The sequence below is a fragment of the Gopherus evgoodei genome, chromosome 1 (genome assembly GCF_007399415.2).
Source record: "Gopherus evgoodei ecotype Sinaloan lineage chromosome 1, rGopEvg1_v1.p, whole genome shotgun sequence".
Classification (NCBI taxonomy): domain Eukaryota; kingdom Metazoa; phylum Chordata; order Testudines; family Testudinidae; genus Gopherus; species Gopherus evgoodei.
This window is the reverse complement of record NC_044322.1, coordinates 51,335,957-51,359,284: the sequence shown is the minus strand read 5'-3', so window position 1 is coordinate 51,359,284 and position 23,328 is coordinate 51,335,957. Positions and strand designations below refer to the sequence as shown.

Sequence of the window (23,328 nt, the reverse complement as noted above, 5' to 3'; positions counted from 1 at the left end):
ATGGTTTTAAACTATTTTTAAGCATGTGATTATGTGCTATTTGACTATTTTTCTTCAAAAACAAAAGGGCAGTTTTCTTAAAACGTGAGCTTGGACTTTTCACATTTTTCTTCAAATGTGTCACTTGAGCCTTGAACAGTTTTTCCTCCATCAACACCAAACCTCCATCCTCCTCACTCCCCTTCCCCCGCATTCTGTAGGGAGGGCTGGACCTATGGCCTTGTGTTTGCAGACTAAAGGAAGCTTTCAGGTGATTCATACATTTTCCTTTTCTTCATTGCTGATGGATTCATAGATCCTACATGGGGCTTACTAAGAAGTGTGAATTTTGGGAGGTAGACATTGAAGTTAACAACTATTTAACTAAAAAAATTATTTATGATAGAATTTGGTTGTGGCATCTTACTGAGCTACCTCACTGTACAACACCAGTCACCTGAAGGCTACATCAGTTGAGGGTTATATAATGATCTTGTATTACCTTAGTTGACATACTCAGTGGTGACCAACTAGCAGCTTTCCATATTTATTTATACAAGGAATATAATCTCTTCACTCAGGATGTAGCTACTGCTCATGGCCTGATCCAGTTCCCACCTAAGCCTTCCAGTTGATTTCAATAGGAGCTGGAATAGGCCCTTAGTGAGTAGTCTCACCTAACAGGCTTGTGGATGATTTGGAGTCCTCATATCCTGCTTGAAAATTCTCCTGCAGTTTATCAGTTTAACATCTCTGTGCACGATGTTCTCTCCAGAATGCTTGGAATTTGGAGAGAATGACGAGTGACCTATTTTTGTGATAAATGAAATTTTACTTTGAGCTTGAATGCTGGGTTTGCCTTAAGACTACGTTATTGGAGTGCAGCTTTCCCCAGGAGACTCCCAGTTTTGGATAGCCTGTCATGGGTTCTCAGTTAGGTTCCTGATTCTCTCAGAAAACTAAACAGGAATTGAGGTCAGACACTCTTCCCATGCACACTCCTTGCCTCTTACAGTTGATATGGGTACTTCCACCTTTTCGTGTTCTCTGTACGTATAAATATCTTCTTACTGTAAGATCCCTTCTATGCATCCGATGATGTAGCCCACGAAAGCTAATGCTCAAATAAATTTGTTAGTCTCTATGATGCCACAAGTACTCCTGTTATTTTTGCTGATACAGGCTAACACAGTTGCTACTCAAATTCCTAGACTTCATATCGTCAGATACGTTGGTCCAGTCTATGGCTAAGGGTGGTTATGGCTATAGATACTAGCAGTGCGTGTGGTAAAGCAACTAACCCCCAATTCCTACTATATAACCTCAGAAGGGAGCATTTAAGTAGAGAGCCTTACACTTCCAGTATATAGTGATTTCAGAGTGGGAAGTGAGGCTGTGGGGAGAGGAGTGACTGTAAGGCACAGACTGCAGCAAAAGCAGAGCATGGAGATGGACTCTGAGATTCCAGCTTTCAGAGAGCTCTTCCTAAGAGAGTGTCTCCTGCCAAAAGAAGTGGAAGCATAGGGCTCCCGTGGCACATGTAAAATTAATGGAATTGACATGTCTTTTCCTCTTCCACACCCCACAGCAGTGTCTGGACTTCTTGCTCCCCCTTCTTTAGTGTCTGGAGTTTGTAATGGGACACCCCATCAGATTGTCAGTAAATAAATATATTAAACACGGTACAAAAACTTTAACTTTTATAGTGTGCCTATAACTGGAGCAGAACAACTGATAATGTGGTGAGAGTTGGGGATAGTTGAAAATGTTTAAACATTTTCAAAGGACAAAATATACATAACCACAAAATAGGACAAAATTTCCACACTTCTCAATCTTTGGCCTTATTGTGGTTTGACGGAAACTGGGAGCTCTTCCAACACCCTTCTTGCTGATGTGACATCTATTAGGAATGCCACTTTCTATTTCCAAAAGTATAGGAAAACAAGGGTGCGTTAAACAAATCATATTAAATTTAAATCCCAGGGCAGGGCCCTGTGAACCAGTTAAGGTTCAAGTAGCTGTTCATATGTCAGTATGACAAGAACTTGGCTTTCACTGGTAACTCTCAATACCTGTTATAGGTGAGCCATGTACGCTCAACTGTAACAAGCCCCTGGTTGTAGCTACGGAGGTAGATAACACTGGCATCTTCTACAGGGATTACCACTGTACTGCTGACAACAGGTCCAAATCTGCCTCAAAAGCTGCAAGCAGGCTGAAGACTCAATGCAGGCTCTGTGGACTAGTTGATGCAGAAGAATTTGAAAATGATAGAGTTGCATAGGTGTAACCAGGGGTCCTATTTGGCATTTGGACCATTTTAATGGTACAAGATGGAAGGAAGCCAGACTTGCCTCATAGACTGGGCAGGAGCATGCAGTGCAGGCTGTTAGAAAAATATTTGTTTACTAGAAAAAGTAAATCTGATACCAAAATTCCCAAGATACAAGCAGGGTACACTACAATGGCATTTTTACAAAGTTCCTTTTCAGAAATGCACTTGAGTTCTGAAGTCTAGCATGAAAAGTTCCCTTCTAAATCTAAATATATTGAGAGGGCAGGAAAATGCACATATTAGTGAACTCTGAAATATTCTCTTTGATTAATGGTTTTCTTCCTAGCAAATTGAATTATTACATTTTCTGAAGTCATTTACAATACCATTTATCCTCAGTGGAGCAACTGAAGTCCACTCTAGGAGTTTTGTTGTAATTTTCTGGCATATTGCTCACTACTAACTTCAGTTTCTACAGATTTGCAAAATATGCATTAAAATCTAATAATACCTTGAGTAGTTACAAGCTTTAACATAGCTTCCAGATGTTCTTTTTCAGAAGCAGTAGCTTGATGCAGCCATGCCAACATGTCTCCTACATATCTAAATAAAAACAAGAATTGCTACATAAAGGATTTATTGTATAAATGACAAAAAGATTATGTAATTCACAGTTTCACTACTATCCTACCTCAAAGGATCATGGGAGTGCATTTCTATAGGTCGGGGAGTACCGCCTGGACCTCCTCTGGTAAGAGCATCAATAAAACCACGGACTACTGCACTTCTTCTAGCTGTTCCAAACTCATCCAGGGTGTACCTGTAATTGAAACATGAAGATCGTCAGAAAAAAATATTTTATCCCTGACAATTTACATTAGCCTAATTTAAGAGCACTGTACTGGTGCCCATTCATTTGGGTATATATAAGGTTGCGTCAATGTTTCCAATATACAAAGTCCAAATTTTGAGGTTTGTGATTTAGCTGTAAAAATCTGATTCACTATGACCCTCTCTTTGCATTTTTTTTTTCTTTTTAAGAAAACTAAAACCTTCTTTATGGCTTGGACCTCTGGCCAGATCACAATAAGTTATTAAAGTCTCACAGGACTGGCTGACGGTATCATTCCCAACAGTCCTCCAACTCACTTTCCCAGTAGCTAGTAAGGGAACCCCGGCCCACCCAATATTCTTGGTTCCAGCCCAGGGACCCTTGAACCAGCAGCCATGGTCTGCACCATCCAAAACCTTACTGCCCTTTTCCTGGGCCTTTCCCTATTCCACCTCTATCAGGCTTCCCTGTCCCTCCTCCTCTGTGTAAACCTTTCCCTCAGGGCCAGCACCCCAGGGCTTCAATTCTCCCCATGTTTCCTCCTTTTCCTCTCTAAACCCAGAGAGTTACTATAGGCCTTCATGCTGCAGCCCTTTTTCTGCTACATATTTCCTGGCTTTATACTAGCCTGCCTGCTCCTGCTCAGCTGGGCTTCATTCTCAGTCAGTGCTTGCTTATCAAGCCTGACTCGTCCTCAGATGTGGCCTATCGGGTTACTTACCCCTTCTGGGCCACATTAACTCTTTCCAGGTTAGTGTGGGGGAACACCCCATTACACACACCCCTTTAAATACTTTATTAATAGAGTCCCAAATGAATCATTCCATTATTTTGCCCAGGATCCATGTCAGGCTGACTGGCGTATAATCACCATATTATCCCATTTACACTCTTAAAATATTGGCACAAATATTTTCCATTCAGTCTCTGGGGACCTCCCCAGTGTTCCAACACTTATTGAAAACCAACATTCATGATCGAGAGGGCTCCTTAACCAGCTCTTTAAAATTTGTGGATGCTAACTATCCAGACCTGATGATTTTAAAACATTTTACTGTAGTAGCTGCTGTTGTTCATCCTCCTTAGTTACTTAGTATCAGAATATGGTATGACTACTTTATCTAGCTTTTTCCCAAATACAGAACACTTCTGCCTTTGCTGCATTATTATTGACATTTCTACCATTTTCAACTAGTAACAGACCAATATCACTTAATTCTTTTTGTATACATAAATTCCTCCTTATGGGTCCTTATCTTTACTGGATATAGAATTTTTCCTTGTATTCTTTTGTTTCTCATAATAATTTTTTACAATTCCTAGCTTCTGGTTTATATTGATTACTACACATTTCCTCTTTATTCATTTTATTAATTTTATTTTGTATATCTACTTTTACTTCCCCTCTAAGCTTGAGAATACTGAAAGCAAATGCAATCTTCTCTCTCTGCAAAGAGGAAAAAGTAATCATATATTATCAGAATGTTCTAAATAGGAGCGTTACTGCCCCCAGCTTCCAAAGGCTGAAGAAAGCTCTACCGCATTTTCAATAAATTTTGTGAATGTTTTAAAGGATCACTGGACAGAATCACATTCTGTATGACATAAGGTAAAGAAGGATTTGTGGTAGTCATGTACCAATAAGTACTTTTAAAAAATATATACACTGAGATTGCAACGGTATTTGCTTTTTAAATAATTTTCTTTTTGCACACAGTTCATTCACAATGTATTGTTCTTCTGCATCAGTGGTGAGGTTACTGTGCTGAAGGGATCAATAAGAAAAGTTTTATTTATCTTGACTATAAATTGCTAGTTACTTTTTTGCAAACAATACGCACATTGATAGGTACTTAAATTTCTGCATAATCCATTATATTTTATCCCCAAATTAAGTTTGCTTGCCATCCACTGGTAAAAAAAAATTAACAAAACAAATGCTACTGCTTGATGAATCAGGTGAAAGGTATATTTTTAAATGAATTTTGGTATTTCGGAAGAGCATCTGATTAAAGCACTAGAGAGCTAACGTCAACTCATTACCCATAACACAGGGACAGCAGTGCCAGTGCCCCTTCCTCCCTCTCCCCCCCAAAATAGCACAAGACCATAGGTGTTTTGCACAAACCACATTGATTCTTTTTTCCAAACAAGCAATGATATTATAGAGTATCAGAGATTTGGCAAATGACGAGATCTTGTAATTTTGTTCTCATCAGTTTCGAGAACTGTAACATAACACTGATAATTATGTTTGCAAGAGGAAATAGAAAATTATACTTTTCTTTTTACCCACAATAAAATACAATATAATTATGACATAATTCTGCATTGTATAAAAAATTCAGCAAAAACTAATTATTATCTGTACTTGAAATGGTGTATTTACTACAGCTTTATAATAAGTATTCATTATGGAGAAGGAAAATAGTATTTGGATTCTTTTAGCTTCTATTCCAACAATAGACCAAATTCCCAGTGGAGCTATAATTGCAGATGGGGGAGGGAAGAGAGTGGAGAAAACCTTGAGAAATCAGCAGGGAAATGTTCCTTCTTGCTGTGGCTGCTCACGCGTCATCTACAAAAGCCCCCGTTTTCAAATTTGTCTTTATTCTAGTTGGGAAGAGGAAGTGAAGACCCAGATGATGCATTTATTTCAGTTGCTCTGGACTGACTGCAGTTCCAGGAAGTATGTCAGTAGTGCTGTTAAGTTTTGTTTACTAAGTTTGACAAGACAAAACCCAAAATATTAAAAGAAAAACTACAGATTTTTCTACTGTTGTTCTACTATTTTCCTAACTTTTGTTTGTCTGAGGAAGACTCTGAATTAAATGTACGAGCAAATTTTTTGGGAAGACAGCTAGCTTTCAGTTTGAACAACAGCACTGCTTAAATCTCTGAAAAAATCTCATCAAGGAAGACAATACCAGGTTCGAACACTTTTGAAGTGTGGTTCCACTACTGGATTGTGTGTAAGAATAGCTGGGATTTTTTGGTTTTGTTTTTAAATGGAAAAAAAGAGTAAAAAGTATAATCTTCAATTCAAATCACTGTAACATAGTAGCACTTTATGTACATTTCCTCCTTTTTTGGCATCACTCTGGCCTCACAATTAATCAAAAATATAATACAAAGTCTAAAATTTTTAAGTGTCTCTCAAATTTAAAAATTATATGAACACTAATGAGAAATTAAGTCTAAAATACTGAGCATGTTTCCAAAATACATTGATTTTACAAACTAATTTGAACACAGTTTTTCATTGCAACCTGTGTGTCATAAAATATGATTATGACTAAAAGTTTTAAGAATGGCAATAATGTTAAACAAAATGATCATTTCCTAACCAAAGCACACAGTTAGCTCAAATTAGCACGCATGAGGTAACTGCACTTGAGCTAGCTTAGCTCCAGTGACCATACTTCAAAACCACACTCAAGTTACAGAGTGATTTGATTAACAGCACAAATGATTAGCTGCAGAGGAGTTGTGGTATCTCAAGCTGTTGCATCTCCACCACATTGCCAGCCTAAGTTTCAACCCCCTTCCCAAACTAGTTAGCTCATGCTTAATGCACAACTTCATTTGTGGGAAAATTTCAGTTATAACTCAATCTGACTTTGCTATGAAGATTTGATCTCACTCAGAAAAAAAAAAAGAACATACTTTAAATGTTATTCCTAATTAGTTAGAAACTTTACGGCCAGTAAATTATATCACAAACTACCACCCCTGCTCTTTTTGTGGAAGACTACCATCAGCTCTAGCAAAGATTTACGGGATGTCTTCACTAGTAACGTTAAAGCACTGCTGCTGTGTAGTCGTGGCACCAGCGCTGGGAGAGAGCTCTTCCAGTGCTATAAAAAACCCACCTCTACGAGGGGAATAGCTCCCAGTGCTGGTGCACTGTCTACACCGGCACTTTACAGCGCTGAAACTTGCAGCACTCCAAGGGGTGTTTTTTCACACCCTTGAGCGAGAAAGTTGCAGCGCTGTAAAGTGTCAGTGTAGACAAGCCCTTAGAGACCTTTAATTGAAGCAGGCATTAGCATTTAATCTCTGAGATTTTAAAAAGCACCAACAGGGTGTTTCATTAGTGTTTACCTTTTCATTTATGGGAAATAATTTATTTTGTACTCGTAGTTTTGCAGTAAGAACAGAAATCTGACTTGACCACAAAGAACCTTCAAAAGATATCTGAAATCTCCTTCCACCGACAGTAGTAGTAGCACTACCAAAAATCAGAAACTTTCTATAAAGGTTAACACATCATCGCACTTCCCAAGGTTTTGAAGTAGGATAATTTAAACACAACATACTATTTATTGTAGAAGTATTGTACAGTATGACCCTAATAAAATATAGTGAGCAATATTGCGGCTTACCCTAAACTTGTCTGAAAAGGGCACTGGGGAGAGATTTAAGGAATCTCCGTCTCATCCCCAGAAGGAGATGAAAATTAATTTTAAATAGAAATAAAAATTATTTCGTTTCAAATTACTTCTACATATAATTACTGAAAATTAACTCTGCATTCAAGTCACAACACACGAGTTTGATGTTCAGCATGATTATTTTCTTTCAATTCTGCCACACATAATATTGCTCATAAGGCCCTAATTCAGCAAAGCACAGAACCCCCTACCTAACTTTAAGCACTTAAACAGTCATATTGAAGTCAAAGTGAGTAATCGTGTGCTAAAAATTTGACACACAAGTATTTTGCTCTATCCAGGCTAAATGCAGCACAATGCATAACAGACTAACGTGACCAGCCAAAGCAAAAACAAAGACAGTTCTGATAGTGCCACCTTGTGGTTTATTTGCCTTTGTTATCAGCAAACTGGATTTAGGTTTAAACATCGTTAGAAAATTCTGATCAAGAATTAAGCATTCACTATAGAAGATAACTCTTTAGCTTGCGCAGTGCATTTACTGTAGTGCAGGAAATTAAGAAATAAAGTTTTCTTGATGTCAATTAGAACAGTTACACATACAATATTCTTTCTTTATAAAACGCAGATATTCATATTTTAAAAGTTAAAGTTATGTTATTAAAGCAGAAAGATGAAGCATTCAAAAGACAGAAAAAATACAGAATTTACTTTATTCATGTTGGCAGGAAAGGCTAAACAGATCAGTAGAGGAGGGGATGTGGGCAAGATAGAAACCTGGAGAATACACAATTCCCCTGACCCCCCATTAGTACTAGTGAAGAGATGTACTTGTGTATTTTGGATCAAGTCTTTCAAATCCTGACTGAGGCCTCCAACAATGCAGGAAATGAGGCTGTCAGATGATCTCCATTTTAAACCATATACAGTAGTTTGTACTTCAACATTAACTTTCTAAGCAATGCACTGAACTGGAAGACCTAATATCTTCAAGTGCCTTCTTTATTTGAAAAGAAAGCATGTAGGGCATATATATATAAATACATTGCTTTTAACAGACTACTATAATTTAGTCTATAAATTTATAATTTATAATAGGAAATACTCTCAGTATTGGTAGAAATTAGATAAAAATTAAGTAGGCTTTGGCAAACTTTTACTTTCCACAAGTAAATGGACTAATTAGATGCCTTGAATTCTGACAAAGGAAACCTAGACTAGCCCCATTAAAACAAAACAAAAAAAACTTAAAAGAGAGCACACACATTCACATTTAAATTGGATGAAAGCATAGTTAGTGTAACGTTTTATTTGAAATAAAACCCAAATATGTTTGCAGAAGACCAGCAGTGAGACTTCTTGTACAGTGTTTGCACAAAGAATATACCAAAAGTTTAGAGACACTGAAACATGCCTTTCTTAAAGTTTTCATAGAATTATAGGATATCAGTGTTGGAAGGGATGTCAGGAGGTCATCTAGTCCAACCCCCTGCTCAAAGCAGGACCAATCCCCAGACAGATTTTTGCCCCAAATGGCCCTCTCAAGGATTGAATTTACAACCTTGGGTTTAACAGGCAAACCCCGCCCCCCCCCCACACAAATACATGGAGATATACCTATCTCATAGAACTTGAAGGGGCATTGAGTCCAGCCCCCTGCCTTCACTAGCAGGGCCAAATACTGATTTTGCCCCAGATCCTTAAGCGGCCCCCTCAAGGACTGATCTCACAACCCTGGGTTTAGCAGGCCAATGCTCAAACCAGTGAGCTCCTCCCCCCAGACTAATCATCATGTTCAATATCATTGTTTATAACGTTACAGACTCGGAATGGATCTATTTGCTAAGAGAAAAAAAAGATACTCTTACATGTGTTAGAAATAATTATGAACATTTACTTACTTATACAGAACAGGTCTATCTTGCAGGGCTTCCATAGCCTGGGTGAGAACTGGAGAAATGTCACATGATTCTTGTGTCAAAGTCCTGCACTCACCTATAAAATAGCAATACAAGATCAGGTAAACCTATATTATTTAGACAGTAAAGATGGTGTAACATCTCTTATGTCCCAGAAAGATATTAGGCTACAAGTAGAGTCTCTTCATTTTACAATATCACTTTCAGAATATGTAACAGGTTGCCCATGTCTGTATCACTATAATTTCTCCATGAGCAGTGCTTTTGTATATGAGTGATGTGGGTCTCACTTCTTAACAAACGATTTTTAAAAACAGTGTAAAATGAGACTTATTGAATACAGATTTGTGCATGCCATCAAGTTCGTATTTTTAAACGAGTACTATTGTATAAAAATGTAAAGGAAGAGCATTACATGGTTTTAAAAGACTGCACATTTTACCTTAATTTTAAATGAAGCAGTGCCTATAAAGAGGTAACCAGATACTCTTATACTGCAAGGAACAAGCTAGCTCAAAATGGAATAAAGCCACCTACAGGCAAAATTCTGACACTGGCCATTGATTTTGAGTGCTCTCACCGGCAGGCACTGGTGGGGAATCAGAGCCAGACCTGCTGCTGGCCTCTTCCGGGGCGCAATGTGGTATCAGAACAGGTAGGGACTAGCCTGCCTTAGCTGGGTAGCACTGCTGACAAGACTTTTAATGGTTGGTCGGTGGGGCTGACCAGAGCTGTTGTGACCCAGTGCCTTACATTCTTTGAAAACCACTGCTCTACAGTGTAGTGTCTTAGATTTCCTTCTGATTTAGTCAAAGAAAGGGTTCTAGCTAAGCTTACCCCCCCATTTTAAAAGAACTGAAAAGTAGATCACCCTAATATTCAATAAATCTAAATCTTCTAGAAACAAAAATAAAGGTGTAACCCTACTTTGAGCCCATCTGTAAAGTCGCTCATAGGAAGTCTCTTGGAGCAAAGCCATCTGTTCCATAATTTCTAGGCTACAAAATAAAAATATTTTATTAGATGTTTATAGAAGCATCTAAAATGTAATGTAAAAGTTAGCATTATAACGAAATGGAAATTTCAAAATGAATTACTGTTATATTATGTGTACATTTTGTTCATATTTGCAGCGCCTTTTGTCATCATTTGAAAGAACAAATAAGGCATCTCCACATAATTACTGTTTTAACTATTAAATGACTACTTTGCAGTTATTCAGATTAAACTCACCCTGTTCTCTGTTGGTTTGTACGGAGAAGAATCTTGACATCATTATGAATTTGCTTTACTCTTCCTAATGCCTTGAAAAAATCCTTTAAAAAAATGAATTTCATGATTTAAAGCATTTCCAGTTTTTAAATGAAGAAAAATAAACTTAACAATACTAAAATGCTATACTTGACTTCTAATATCAAATGGTTGTCAGTACAACCTTAGCATTTTTGGATGAAGTGGCATATGCAACTGAGCAGAACATCTCTTGCACAGCGCGCACATGCTCACAGCAGCCTTGTGGCAACCACAGAAACTACATACATGGGAAAGTAACATTGGAATGATTTTTGTGCAATGAGCATTGTGTCCCTTTTGAAACAGAGCAATCAGACTGCCTGCTTTTGCTCTTCTGTTCAGATTTTCTCTAGTGGTAAAAATGGCAACAGCCAGCAGCACATTTGGAACACAAGCAAATGTTCCATGGATCACAATCATGAAACCTCTGCTCTACACACATTCCACTTTGTGACCTCTGCCATATCTAGAGTTTTGGCAAACATTTCTTACATCTACTGTCTGACCTCTCCCACATTGGGTTCAATTTCACATTTCCAGCAGTCTCAGTTGCTTCTCTGTTTGGAGAATCATAGAATAGAATCACAGCATATCAGGCTTGGAAAGGACCTCAGGAGATCATCTAGTCCAACCCCCTGCTCAAAGCAGGACCAATTCCCAGACAGATTTTTGCCCCAGATCCTTAAATGGCCCCCTCAAGGATTGAACTCACAATCCTGGGTTTAACAGCCCAATGCTCAAACCACAGAGCTCTCTGCCCCCCCCACTGCCATCGCAAATCAAACGTGATAAAAACTGAACTTATCATTCCTCCCTAACCCTCTTTTTTCTCCATTAATTCTTGTTCAAATATAAATGGAATAATAATCCACCAAGGAAACTAAGTATTTGCAGTGGACAAAATAAAATCCAGAGTTTAATTATAAATCATTCTGCATATAAAAATAAAAGCCAAAAATATACAATACACAATCAACAGTTAAAAAGAATCCCACAATAGTCACTTTGTTGTATTTGATGTTATCATTAAGGATGCACCATATTTCCACTACAGTCCCTGATTTGGAGGATGCATAACTAACACGGTAGAAAAATATAGGTTTTCTTTCATTTAAAAAAAAATGAAAAGGCAAAGTTAGTCTTTGATTAATTTTGACATACAAGGTCTCCCCAGAGAAAATACCTGCAATTTGTAACAACTTCAAAGGTGTTTTTTAATAGTTTAAAAATGTCACTGTCTCTAATTCTGAAAAAGTACAGAATCATTGGGCACGTGTGTCAATTTTTTATTTCCTAAGGAGTTCATAATACCTTGCAGTGCATCATGTCAGCCTGCACAGTAAACTTTGGCCAAAATGAGTTTAGACAACAGCTTAAAAATTACTCTACAGATATTTTCAGATTAAAGAGGCTGGTATTTTAAAGTTTTTAAGGCATGAGTGTGGGAGGAGGGATTTGAGAACAGCTTTGCAAATTCACACACTGTAAGCTACATAACAAAAATAGTAAATTTCTGACAGAAAAGAATAAAAGCAAAGAAATCAAGGCTAACATGCATCATAAATTCTCTGCTAGCATAGCACAATAGTTGTCTTGTAGCTTTCTGAATTAACCCTATTGTGCTTAATTATTGGAGGACATACATGAGGTCATTATGGTCCACTAGGCATCCACTATATTTTTACATAGGAAATCTAATTTTAAAAATTGTTTTGTTTACTTGAAGCAATCATTGATTGTATAATCAACTATAGTATTTTCTGATCACCTGCGTTAAAGGTAAGAATCAAATAAAACTATTTTCTGATACAGTTTTACCAACTGTGTTTTTCAATTCTGAGGAATGTATTCTCAATATTTTTTTTTCAAACACACTAGAATTATCTACAGTCCATACTAGACTTGTAGCTATCTGATTGTGCATCAAGTCTGCTGCTTCAGTACCCCAACTGCAATACTATTCCCACAATTTCTGCAGTCTTAGGTAGATTAAAAAGAATGCACAACAAAAGAATGTTCTCTGCTCTGCCCTGACCCAAACGTTGAGTAAATTTACTCAGTTATGTGGGTGCTCATGTCCCCTACTCTTATCGATCCCTACCTACACAAAGAGAAGAGAACAACATGAAAGGAGTTTCAAGGATTCATAGCCCATACTCCATTTAGACAGGGTAGGGAGAAATGATCTTCCAGCTATTGCTGGAGAGCTCACCAGGAGGAAATATACATTTTCTCCCAGGAAGGCAAGGAGGAAGACAGCAGAGAACCCCCTTTTTCATAGGTATGGTGTAGTGAGAAGGGTTAGGATTTGGATTTAGTTTAGTTTCTGTCAGAATCTGAACTTCAGCAACTTCACCCAGGAATGGGTGAGAGAATCTTTTAGGACTTGATCTTGTGAGTTACTGCACTTCCTCAACTGCAATTGGATTAGAAGGCATGCAGCATCTTGTAGGGTTGCCTCCTACATTCAAGGAGAAGCAGGAGCATAGATATAACTGCAGAAATAAAGGTTAGGGACTAATCCAAAATTCATTGAAGTCAATTAAAAAAAACCACATCTCAATGAGATTTGGATTAGGCCCTTGAGAAGTAAACATTTGAGAAAACTGTTTTATGAAAATGTCTGTATTTTGAACTTACTGTTTTCTATCACAACTGAAATGTTTCTTTCAAGGTAACATTTGGTGCTTTATTAAGTACATGGCAATTACTCAAGTGCATAATCATTTAACATGCTTTCATTTGTGCTTTTGTAAGTGTTGTTTATGGGTATCTGCTCCATGTCTTTAATAACGCTCTCACTGCTAACAGGATGTCTGTGGAAACGAGATACTGAGTCTCAGCAGGTATTCTGTATTTCAATGAAAGTTTCCATGTAACTAAAATAATAAAAGCTATTAAATACACTTAATTCTCTGCATATTTTAATTGCTTTCGCCATAGAACAATGTGCTTTGTTAAGCAAAAACATATCAATGTTTAAAAACTTAGTTTAGAAGGTGACTAAAAATAAGTGAGTCAGCACCTAATATTTCAAACAACAACAAATGAAACAATGAGGGAAAGTCCTACTTTAAATCAGCTTAAACAATTTATATATTGCCGAAGCCAAGCAAAATATATACACACACAATAGTGGTGCTACATAATCTGAAAGTACCATGAACTGTTAAGTTTCTTTACTTGGTCAAGACAGAGTTTTAACAAACTAAAAATATAGAATTTGAGGCTTTAAAAAAATATCTTTTCACGGTGGAGGAGAAATACAACATTAAAATATCATTTTATGGCCCCTCACCAGTCATTAATCAGAACAGAATTTTTACTGTGATTATTTTTACTCATGATATCCAGACACTTACAGACATCAGTCTATTAAGATATGAATTCATTCGATATAAAAGGAAAGTAATGATGTGATAGGAAAGTCTATGTATGCTGCCATAACGGTACTGTTGTGTTTTAACTCAGTACAAAACTTATAATGTATTTTGAGTTACCTCGGTAATTGGGCCATCTCTTGTGCCTCGAAGAAGGTTCATTTCATCTGGAGTCAGCTGGAATTTTTCTATGAAAGCACCAGCAACTTGCGCTTTCATTTCTAGTCTTTGACTGTAATAAAAGTGCCAAGGACATTAGTTTTTTTTATATTATTATCTCCAACTTATTTTGTATCTACTGATTTTTGAAAATATTAGTATTTTAAACATCAATGCTCTCTTTATTTCTAATAGTGCAATCTTGCCCTCAGATACTTAAATTGCATCACCATATACCAGATATAATTACTTACTAAGCTCACACACATTTTCATAGATTTTACTCAGCAATGTGAGCCCATGTATTTGAAAGTAGGAACAAGTTACTAAAATAGTCAGTTAGCTGCCTTCACCACTTAACTAAGCTGCCTTCACTTAACGGCTGATCTGAGTTCCTCTAGCTCTAAAGAAATTTTTGGTTACTTTCTAGTTAAAAGTTGATAGCCACAAATAAGACAGTTCAGCCTAAATCTATCTTCTACTAAGATTTTTAAGTTATTTTTATAAATGTTCTTAACTGTACCCTGTTTACTTAAACTGGCTTACATTTTCACAAATGACCGATGATTCTGGAAACTCAATTTTGAAGTGCTCTCCTTATGTGGCATGATTTACAGAAGTATTGAGGCCCACACTCTCCGAAAATAAAGTCCATGTAAAATTGTCTCGGGCTGACCCCTTAAAAACTGAAGCACTCAAAATCAAGTCACTTTTGAATTTTTGGCCAGTAATTATTACAATCTTAAAAGCTTGGACATTTGAAAGGAACAGTCATACTACAATATGATAATGTAGTTGCTCTGGAGAGAATTATCTTTCAAAAGAATACAAAAATCATTGTGTGAAAGCAGCCACCATTAGTTACCAATGAAATGGAAAAAACAAACAGTCCTCTCCTCTCAGGGTTCACTAGCCACATTAATAATCTTTTTATTCATATCTCCCAATCAATCCGCAACCATCCACCCACTGAAAATTCACTCCTTCCAAATGACCTCATTTTGTATGATCATCTCTCCACCCTTTCCATCTCTCCACAGTGGTCACCAGGATCAGGAGTGATGCTCCTCCCAAAACAATGCTTTAAATCCACTCTAACCCCAATATGACCTTGGTGATTTTCTGCCAGAACAAACTGACCCACTTTGAATTCTCACAATAATCAAATAATTTCAGTAAAACACAGCCTAATTCAGTAAAACCCTAGGATTTGGGTTGAACTTGTCAAATATCAGTGTTATACCTTGCATGCAGCAAAATATGCAAGAGCCTCTAGGTGGCAGCAATGTTTTATCTATATCTTATATAATTTAATTTGATTATAAAGAGAAAAATGATTAAAACAAGAATCCTATCAATTTGTGTGTTAATTAAAACCCTGTTGCTTACTCGTCGTTATGTTAACCAAATTGACATTCAACTGATAACGTGCTTTTAAAGTAGTTAAAAACCACTCTTTCTATATTACACGTTATTTTTCCACCTCATAGTTAGACCAAAGGTCCCTCTGACCCAGTATCCTGTCTACCAACACTGGCCAATGCCAGGTGTCCCAGAGGGAGTGAACCTAACAGGTAATGATCAAGTGATCTCTCTCCTGCCATCCATCTCCATCCTCTGACAAACAGAGTCTAGGGACACCATTCCTTACCCTACTCTGGCTAATAGCCATTAATGGACTTAACCTCCATGAATTTATCCAGTTCTCTTTTAAAAGCTGCTATAGTCCTAGCCACATATCATACCTGTTTTTATTATTCATTCTTTAGTCCATTTGTAACAAGCCTAATTCAAAAAGCCTAAATCACTGGACTTTGACTAATGAATTCTAAAGCATCACTTTTCTTGCTTTGTCTATTTGTAAAATGCAATTATAGATGGAAATATTTGTGTTGGGTTGTGGTGTACTGTGAAATTGATGTTTACCGACATTTATCAATAAAAATTTAATCCTTCCAAGCCTATTTATGTTGACCAGTACTTTATTATGAAAGTAGCTCCATTGATTTCAACATGAATAAGGGTGACAGAATCTGACTCCTAGGCAGCAGGAGACTGGAAAATCAACCAACGTCTCCCACATGGTAGTATACAGCATTAATATAAAGCCACTTACACTTGAAATTTTTTTTTAAAGTAGTATATTTTCTTGAACAGCATGCATGTGAACTTTGTAGTTAAAATAAATTGTGGAATTTAATATAATAGTTTCAAGAGCCATGAATTCAGCAGAAAGCAAGCACAATTGAAGATACTGCTAATGCGTGTGTTAGTGAATTGCTAACAGACATGAGGCAGAAGTGCTGTGCAATTTACAGAGTATGTACAACAACAAAAAATTAGAGAGGAGCATCTCTTACATATACAACATAATAAAGAGATTTGTCTAGTACTTGGCACAGTTTTTCAGGCCCTATTATTTTATCTGACATAGTGGAGATCATTTTAAAATTGTGTGCTGAGCATGTACATTATAGCAGAGGATATGCAGATACTGTGCTGCTATGCAAAAGGCAATGGTTCCTTTCAGAAGTCAACTCTGCATAAAAGAACAAAACTAATGTATCATGGGAACATACCACCAATGCAAAAAGGGGGAAGTACCAAACACTGTTGCACTTTAAGCTTTCAGGGCGAAACTAGTGAAGAGCCATTTCCCAGTTAATAGTTACCATGGAAACAGAATACTTCTGTGAGAGCACTCAAACTGCTGGGAAAATTATGCACTTCATGCACTTTTCCCTTGAACCAAACACAAAAGTGCTCTGTTTGTTAGGATTATCACCTTGACTCCTCAATGAATGAGGTGGGGGAGAAAGTGCCTTTTCTGAGGTTCAGTTTTATATTGCTACTGAACATTTCCTGGCAGTCTGTTAATCTCCTTCATATGAAGAGTCACGGCAGCACATTCTGACCCCTTGAGAAATTAATTTCAGTTTAGTAGTGCACTAAGGATTCATCATATTTTAAAGCTTTGAAAATTGGTAAGTGCAAGGAAACCATCCGCAAACATGCACTTCAGCAGCAAACAGGAAAACAAATGTTGTAAATACAGAGTGGTAATGAACCATTAATGTTTGTGGTTTATATATTTTACCTAATTAAGCACACATTTTAAATACAAGAGGTTAGAACCATTAGTTGCTGAATTTCTTCACATAGTAAGTCATAGGATATAATAAAGAAAAACTATACAATAAAAATTTTAAAATCATACTAAATATCCTCAATGCAAGCTAGGGTTGCCAACTTTCTAATTTGCACAAAACCGAACACCTTTGCCCCAGGGTTCCTTTTCCACCAGGCATTCAGGTCGAAAACTAGACATCTGGCAATTCTAATGCAAGATGAAAGACAAGGTGGGTGAAGTAATATCTTTTATTGGGCCAACTTCTGTTGGTGAGAGACAAGCTTTTGAATTTACACAGAGCTCTGTGTAAACTCAAAAGCTTGTCTCTATCACTGAAAGAAGTTGATCCAATAAAATACGTTACCTCACCCACCTAGTGTGGGTAATATCTGGGACCATCACGACTACAATATTACATTAATACAAAATGGTCAGGCCTACCTTACAATATTAAAGATCTGCACAAGCACTGGCATAAAGAGACTAACTTTCCACCATAAAAATCTTTTAGGGGAAATGAAGCAAGCTAAAATCACAAGCAATACTTTAGGTGCCAGATGATATTAACAGTCCTGAAATGGTACAAAACTTCTTTTATGTACTATGGTAAACAAATTCTAGGATTACTAAATATTACAACTAAGCAAGTTATTCATTGTGAAGAAATTCACTAAATTTAATCTATTTTTCTGTTCATGAGGCAATCTTGATTTCAGTGAATAAATTCTCTTTTGAGAGCATTCACGTAACTCAACCAAACACCAGCTTTACTCGAAAGCTAATTTGCATGAAACAATTTCATTGGTTAAATAAGGGTACTGCACAGATGGTGCATTACCTGACCCAAATGATACACCCAGTAACACACAACACAACCATACACATTAAACTCAAATACACACAGCCTCTCAACCCAGCACACGTTCCTCATTTGCCACTTGCACAAGTCCACAGACTCCTCCCAGCACAACATAACCCACCAACAACTCCACACAACCCACAACATCACTCTAAAGCAGAGGAGGGCAAACTTTTTGGCCCAAGGGCCACATCTGGATGAGGAAATTGTATGCAGGGCCACGGATGTAGGGCTGGGGCAGGGGGTTGGAGTGTGGGAGGGACTCAGGGCAGGGGTTGGGGTGCAGGAGGGGGTGCAAGGCAGGCAGTTGGGGTGCAGAGGGCATGCAGCAGGGGGCTCAAGACAAGGGCTTAGGGGGCTCAGGGCAGAGAGTTGGGGTGCAGGGTGTGAGAGGAGTTCAGGGAGCTTAGGGGGCTCAGGGCAGAGAGTTGAGGTGCAGGGTGCGAGAGGAGTTCAGGGAGCGGGCTCCGGCCTTGCTTACCTCGAGCGGCTCTGGGATGGCAGCGGCATGGAGCGGGGCTAAGGCAGGTTCTCTATCTGCTCTGGCCCCGCACCACTCCTGGAAGTGGCCAGCATGTCCAGCAATGGCTCCTGGGGGGTAGGGTGGGGCAGGCTGCTCCACCATACGCTGCCCTCACCTGCAGGTACCACCCCCAAAGCTCCCATTGGCCACGGTTCCCCGTTCCTGGCCAATGGGAGCTGCAGGAGGTGGTACCTGCAGGCAAGAGCAGCACATGGAGACCTCTGTCCCCTCCTACCCAAGGGACATGGTGCCGGCCGCTTCCAGGAGCAGCGCGGGGCTAGGGCAGGCAGGGAGCCTGCCTTAGCCCCACTGCGCCAGAGCTGGCAATCCTGCAGGCCAGACTGAAAGCCCTAACAGGCTTTCCAGCCCGTGGGCCGGAGTTTGCCCTCCCCTGCTCTAAAGCCTAGAAACTCTGTTGAATCAATGTGAAGAAATGAAAACAACTACAAGCACGGTTGAGAGCTCTGTTTGTTTAGAATACTACCAGGTTCAATCATCAGTGGAATCTGTGGTCTGCTACAATTCAATTTTTAAGTTCTAAGCCATTTGCTGCTTTCTTGCACATGTGAATTGATGAATTATACCCATGCAACATGGGATTTCAACTACTATTATTGAATTAAATAGCCATGAAACAACCAAACAGCCATCCAGAATTCAAAAGAAAGTTTACAAAAATCAGTTTTTCAGTATTTCACAACGTGGTCTCCAAAAGAAGGTTGATACAGACAAATGAGAAAGTTGTTTTACATCAAATAACTTTCGTTCCTTGTCAGGATGAACCTCTTTTTGTAGGCCACATTATTAAATACAACTCTGAGCCTGATTCTTGTTTATACTAAGGCAATGTTTTGGCCGTGTCAAGGAGCTTAAAATGGGCATACATGCTCACTGTAATGCCTTTTTACACTCTTACAGTGATGTAAAATAAGGATCAGAACCATAGTTTTTAATGCATTCATGATTTCTCTTATAATGAAAGATTAATGTTCCAACCAGCATTAACCTGCACTAATTTTCCCATTAAGAAGTCATCTGTTCATTTTCAAGAATCATAGAAATGTGGGGCTGGAAGGGACCTTGAGAGGTCCCCGAATGGTGGGGCAGGACCAAGTATACCTACACCATCCTTCACAGGTGTTTGTAAGTATAACCCAGGGGTAGGCAACCTATGGCACGTGTGCCAAAGACGGTATGCAAGCTGATTTTCAGGCACTCACACTGCCCAGGTCCCGGCCACTGGTCCAGGGGGCTCTGCATTTTAATTTAATTTTAAATGAAGCTTCTTAAACATTTTAAAAATCTTATTTACTTTATATACAACAATAGTTTAATTATATATTATAGATTTATAGAAAGAGACCTTCTAAAAACGTTAAAATGTATTACCGGCACGCAAAATCTTAAATTAGAATGAATAAATGAAGACTTGGCACACTACTTCTAAAAGGTTGCCGAACCCTGGTATAACCTATTCTTAGAGAATGATTCTTACAGACTGATTCAGACTCAGCTCAGTTCTAATACAGTATTACACTTTACACACACAAAAATTCCCAATAGATAGCTAATGTTCAATTGCAGTGCAGGTGGTCCATAGCTAGCATAGTCTGGAATACATGAATTTCCTAATGTAGATCGATGGCCCAAATTGCATCCGTTATACCATTTTTTATAATGGTAAAACTCCACTGACCTCAGTGGAATTATTCCTGCTTAATGCCTCGTTACTTACGCTTTATATCTTGGTATAAGTGATAGGAGAATCAGGCTCTAGGTCTTAACTTTTCCCTCTCAAAATTAATTTGTATTGAAGTTTAGGCAATCAGTCAGTTAATCTTCCACATGAAATGTTCTTCACAGAAACAAAGTGTAATTCCAGCAAGACTGAAAAGGTCAGGACACAAAGTACATCTCATTAGTACAAACCACCACTTTCTTTTCGCCATGGATACAGATGAAAGCATATTTCTCAAACCTGCCACAAACATTGCTGAACTTCCTGAAGTCCTTCTAAATCAATTACTAATGGGAAAGTAATCTATAAAAAAGAATTCCAACATATCAATAGGAATCTCAGCTAAGGGAGTACTATAGAATGTGCAAGATTACTGTAGCAGAACGCATGTTTATTGAAAACATTGTTCCCAGTGAAAGGCTTTCAAGCCTGTTTTTCTGAGAACTGTGGGTGCTCTCTCCATGCTCTCTCTTTTTTCCTTTATAAATAGTGTAAACACTAGTAATGCATTAAAGACAACCATAAAAATAATTTATAAAATATAGTTAAAGGTTATTTATTTAATGTTTATTAATGTTTCATCTTGTTTAATTTACTTAATACTACAGGAAACAAATGCTCCAGAATCAATATAACTAACACAGCTACATGTTCCAATAACACAATAGGTTCTTTTTTTGGATTCATTTTTATTAAAACAAATACAAATGAAAGATTGCTACAAAGAGATAAACGTATTGTTCTCAATTTACCTAGTTTTAATGGCATGCTCATACAAGCAGTTTCAGATTTAAAATAACAAAATGCATTTTAAAAATAATGACCCACAGCAGACAATACACCTCTTATATAACAGCATGAAAACTGAGGGGGAGAGTCTAAAAAAGTCTAAGGTATTTAGGAGCACAAGCCTAATTTAAAGTTCCTAGATTCCTTAACGAGACAAGAAGGGTGAGGTAATATCTTTTATTGGACCAGCTCCTGGAAGAGACAAGCTTTTGAGCTACACAGAGCTCTTTAGGTCTGGGAAAAGTACTAAGGGCAAGTCTACACTTAAAATGCTACAGCAGTGCAGCTGCACCACTGCAGCACTTCAATGAAAATTCTACTATGCTGATGGGAGAGCTTATCTTGTTAGCATAGTTAATCCACCTCCGTGAGAGGGGAGAAGTCCTCCTGTCAACATAGCGCTGTCTACACCGTCAGGATAGGTCGGTATAACTGCATCACTGTTTAAATAGCTCTTCAGTCTATAGTAGCTCAGTTCCTGCTAATTCTTGATTTTGGTGAAAAACAACTTGCTACTCTTTTTTCATCCTATGTATGCTGCTTTATAAACATATGAGAGAGGTCAGTGGCGTGGATATGCTTGTCACTCAAGATGTTTGGCAATTTGCCATCAGGATGACTGGCATATACATCAGAATTACAAATTCACTGCAAGTGAAATCAAATAATAACCCAGGGTAGAAATAAGCAGGATACATAAATAATTGTCCATTTTCTGCTACTGCATAGGACTTGCTCTCTCCCATGATGGCTGTGTATCTTGGATTCTGTTACACTGTTTATATCCAACATACTTAGTAGGAAAGTTCAGCTGTGAATTAATGTCAAGATTAGATATAAATGGAACATATAATAAATCCCAATACACTTCACAGTTGAGACTGAATTGAGATACACAGAATCTTAAAACAAAAATGAGACAGGAAAAGAACAGTTTGTCCCCACAAAGTTTCACTACTGCATCCCAGAAGGACCTTAGAGCAACCACATCTAGAGGAGGTTAGGTCAGTATACAGTAAAGGAGGAGGGAACAGTCTCCATTATTACGCTTTTTAAGGTCTTCTTTACAATAAAAACTGCCAACATTCAATTATTATTAATGGAAATTTAAATATCTTTTCAGTAGACTTTCACTGTCATACGTTCATTTTTATTTCCAAGCACTACTCTTTTTGTGGTTTTTCTTAAATCATGACTCTCTTGAAAAGTGGCTGTAGAACTGGCATTATGGGATTCCATTTTATCTTTTCAATTACTTCACTACCTAAGAAACTGCTAGCCCTGCCAAATCAATGCGTGATATGAAAGTCAAGCTGGGAACTTTCAGGTTGCTCATTACAATCAGTAATAAGAGATTCTGCAGTTGAAACTTAATAATTTTGTTAATGATACATGGACCAGAAAAGAATCCTGCTCACTCTACCGTGGCTTTGCAGTACTAAAAAGAGGAAAAAGCTGTGAAATCTTACTTTAAAACCACTACAACAACTAGTTACTATGTAAAATTCTTACTGAACAATCTGGTAACTTTTCTGAACACAACTGCATTCTGTACCCAGGTATGCATTGATAAGATATGGTTTTTAAAAAAAATCAAACTACAGCACATGCTTAGTTCATCTTTTATTTGTTTCAAGTTAAAAATCAGACCGGCAAGATTTACAAGACATATCTACGTGGTAAATGTGGCTCTCTTATAGAAACATTTAATATTTGTACTGAGTAGCAAATAATTTTAACATAATTATTTCAAAATATACATCCACCTTGGTAGTGAAAATAAATTTAAGCTGTCACTGATTCTAGCCATTCTTAAATGTTCAATGATTCATAACAAATCTGTAGATAGAAATTGTAGACAAAAGCAACATAAAGCCCTGAGACAAGAAAAAGTCAATCAGCTCATTATGGCTCATTACTTTCAATATTTTGTTTCTCCCAAGAAAGCAATCATTTCCTAACTGATCTCAGCAGCTCAGCCTGAACAATCTTGCCCAATAGGCATTATGTATATTACTCTGCTTAGCAGAGCACTTGAATTTTTATCTCCAGTGT

At 37.7% G+C, this 23,328-nt stretch overlaps 1 protein-coding gene across 1 annotated transcript in view; it reads right to left on the bottom strand.

The window, feature by feature from the left end:
- The window catches only part of COG6 (component of oligomeric golgi complex 6), a 75,953-nt gene that overhangs the window by 38,061 nt on the left and 14,564 nt on the right, over positions 1 to 23,328 (bottom strand). Inside the window, exons 5-10 of the mRNA XM_030563975.1 lie at positions 14,196 to 14,307; positions 10,636 to 10,718; positions 10,330 to 10,400; positions 9,385 to 9,478; positions 2,949 to 3,077; positions 2,769 to 2,860 (exon numbers count right to left, since the gene is read on the bottom strand). Of these exons, the coding sequence (XP_030419835.1) occupies positions 2,769 to 2,860; positions 2,949 to 3,077; positions 9,385 to 9,478; positions 10,330 to 10,400; positions 10,636 to 10,718; positions 14,196 to 14,307 (581 nt within the window). The remainder of the gene's footprint in view (positions 1 to 2,768; positions 2,861 to 2,948; positions 3,078 to 9,384; positions 9,479 to 10,329; positions 10,401 to 10,635; positions 10,719 to 14,195; positions 14,308 to 23,328) is intronic.